The 2,500-nt window shown below is 39.3% G+C and overlaps 2 protein-coding genes across 2 annotated transcripts in view; one reads left to right on the forward strand and one right to left on the reverse strand.

The window, feature by feature from the left end:
* The window catches only part of LOC143100933 (uncharacterized), a 945-nt gene extending 595 nt beyond the window's left edge, over nt 1-350 (reverse strand). Inside the window, exon 1 of the mRNA XM_076264524.1 lies at nt 1-350. This exon is cut by the window's left edge and continues 595 nt beyond it. Within this exon, the coding sequence (XP_076120639.1) occupies nt 1-350 (350 nt within the window).
* The window catches only part of LOC143099835 (neuropilin-2-like), a gene marked incomplete at its 5' end in the record, with an annotated part of 62,520 nt that overhangs the window by 13,066 nt on the left and 46,954 nt on the right, over nt 1-2,500 (forward strand).

Genomic DNA, 2,500 nt, shown 5'->3' on the forward strand with positions numbered 1-2,500 from the left:
CTGGCCACCAGTCGTTCCTTCATCACTGCCAGCTCTGTCTCCTGGGCTGCCAGCTGTAGGTTCTGAGCATTGTTCTCAGCCCCCATTGTGTACAGCAGTGATTTGGTGTTCTGCAGCTCATTCTGAGTGAAGGTCAGAGTCACTCTCAGCTCCACCACTGTGGTTTTGAGCTCCACCACCATGTCTCTGAGTTCCCTGAGCTCAGCAGAGACGTCCAGCAGGGTAGTGACCACAGCAGCAGCAGCAGCCCCAGTGCTCTGGCTCTCTGTCTGAACTTCAGTCTGGGTGCTCTGAGTCTGAGCTCCACACATGGAGAACAGCAGCACCAGCAGTGGGATGACGGCCCTCATGTTCACCAACACTCTCTGTCCCACACAGCAGTAAGTAGTAATGCTGTAACAGTACAATAGCTACAACAGATATTACTAGTAGTAGTAGTTGTACCAGTTGTGTCTGAGACTCAGTCTGTGAACACTCTCTTTTATACCTTAGTTTGTGGTTATATAAGAGTATTAATCATTTATGAGTTGAACTTAAGCCCAGGGACACTGATTCACACATTAGTATGATAAGGTGTTTTATTTTTCCAGGGCATATCTGTTTATTCAGTTATCAATGTTGTGGGAAAGTAAAACCTGCCCATTCATTTTTTTTTAGCAATTTTGGGACACAAGGTGAGCACAAACCAGGGGTCGTCCACATTTACACACACACACACACACACAAACACACACACACTAGAGCCCGACCGATAAAGGATTTTGAAGGCCGATACCGATACAAATATTTGTTGATTTAAAAATCCGATATTCCGATATATCGGCCGATATATATTTTTTTTTTCAGAAACGCGCAACAAAACATTAACAGATTTCCCTAACATTAGTTATTTGTAGTTATTTATGAGTATTGACTAAAATAATATGATAATGCATTTCAAAAACAAACTTGTTTATTTTTAAATAATATTGTCACAGTGGAACAGAGGAACATCAAAATATATTAAAGTTCTGATAAATAAAATGTATAAAAATAGAAACTTAAGATATGAAACTTAGTTTTTTGAACAAAAACACAATAACAACAACAAATTTCATAAATATAACTTTGAACTAAGACTTAACAATTACAAAAAATAATGATGACATTATTACTATCATCATCATTTGTATTATCATTAAACAAGATAAAGGTCACTCTTAAATGTTTGAGTGTGCGTGTGTAATAATTAGTCCCTATTGCCTTATAAGCTACCTTATAATTACAATGTCAGCTTGCTTATCCCTTTACCTGCACTTTTAAAATTATTTCCATCAAGCTACATCAAACCATTTTCAATCATCAGTTGCTGCCTGCCTTCTAAAACCTACTATTTAGTGATCTAAATCCATTATGTAACTCTGCTGCGGCTGAACGACAGTCTGAAGCGCACACTTGGCGTCATTGGATTTCGCACACGTGTAAAAGAAAAGCTAACTTTTATGCACAAGCTACGTTTTGCACAAGCTACGTTTGATACTTTTTCTCTATGTCTAAATGTTCACTCCTCTCACGTCTAATTTACATTTTACAATGCAGGGACTGTAACTACAGATATACTAGCAATAAATCATTACTTTATTTATGCAGAATAAGTTCGTTGTGGTTTCCAAGCTCATTAATGTTTACGTTAGCGGTCTTCCACTGATATTCATGGCATTAGCTAGCTTTGTGGTTAGCTAGTCTATGATGAGCCATAATTTAGCAATGGATAACGTCATACTGCAAATTGTAAAACATACGCTTTCAAAATAACAGGCCGGGGAGAGATGATACGTCTCACTGCTATAACTGTCACGCTATTAAAGAAATACATCTTCAGTCACATTGTCAAATGTTAAAAGGACAGACAGTCAACTACACTGTAACAACGTAACGTAATTACTAGCTAATTCCGCTTCACTCTCGGCTTATTTAACAGCAGCAAAACTGGACATTGTTTTCACGAATTTTGTCATGCTTGTCACACGTTATACACGAGTGTTGCCAGCAGGGACGGTGTAGAGTGCCCTCTGGAGGACAAACTATACAACGCCAACACTCATGACATGGTTGAAGGGTGTTTCGTCCGTTTTTATTTTATTTTTAAAATATTCATTTATCGGCCATTATAAATGCCAATACCGATAGTTTGGAAAATGCCTAATATCGGCCGATAATATCGGCCTGCCGATAGATCGGTCGGGCTCTAACACACACACCCACACACGCACACACACACACACACACACACACACTCTGACATGCATACACACACACTCTGACATGCATATACACACACACACACACACACACACACACACATATGGATACAAGCGCACATGCATGCACACGCACATACATACATGAACACACACATACATACATGAACCCACACACTCACACTCATACTCATGTTGACAGACGTATACATTTGTATCTCTGCCACCATCATTGTTTCTGCCCAACCCCCACTAATTTT

This window comes from Alosa pseudoharengus, unplaced genomic scaffold, assembly GCF_046254945.1.
Source record: "Alosa pseudoharengus isolate Yale_2024_CS ecotype anadromous, Long Island Sound unplaced genomic scaffold, YU_APseudo_1.1 YU_APseudo_1.1_scf_3, whole genome shotgun sequence".
NCBI lineage: Eukaryota > Metazoa > Chordata > Actinopteri > Clupeiformes > Clupeidae > Alosa > Alosa pseudoharengus.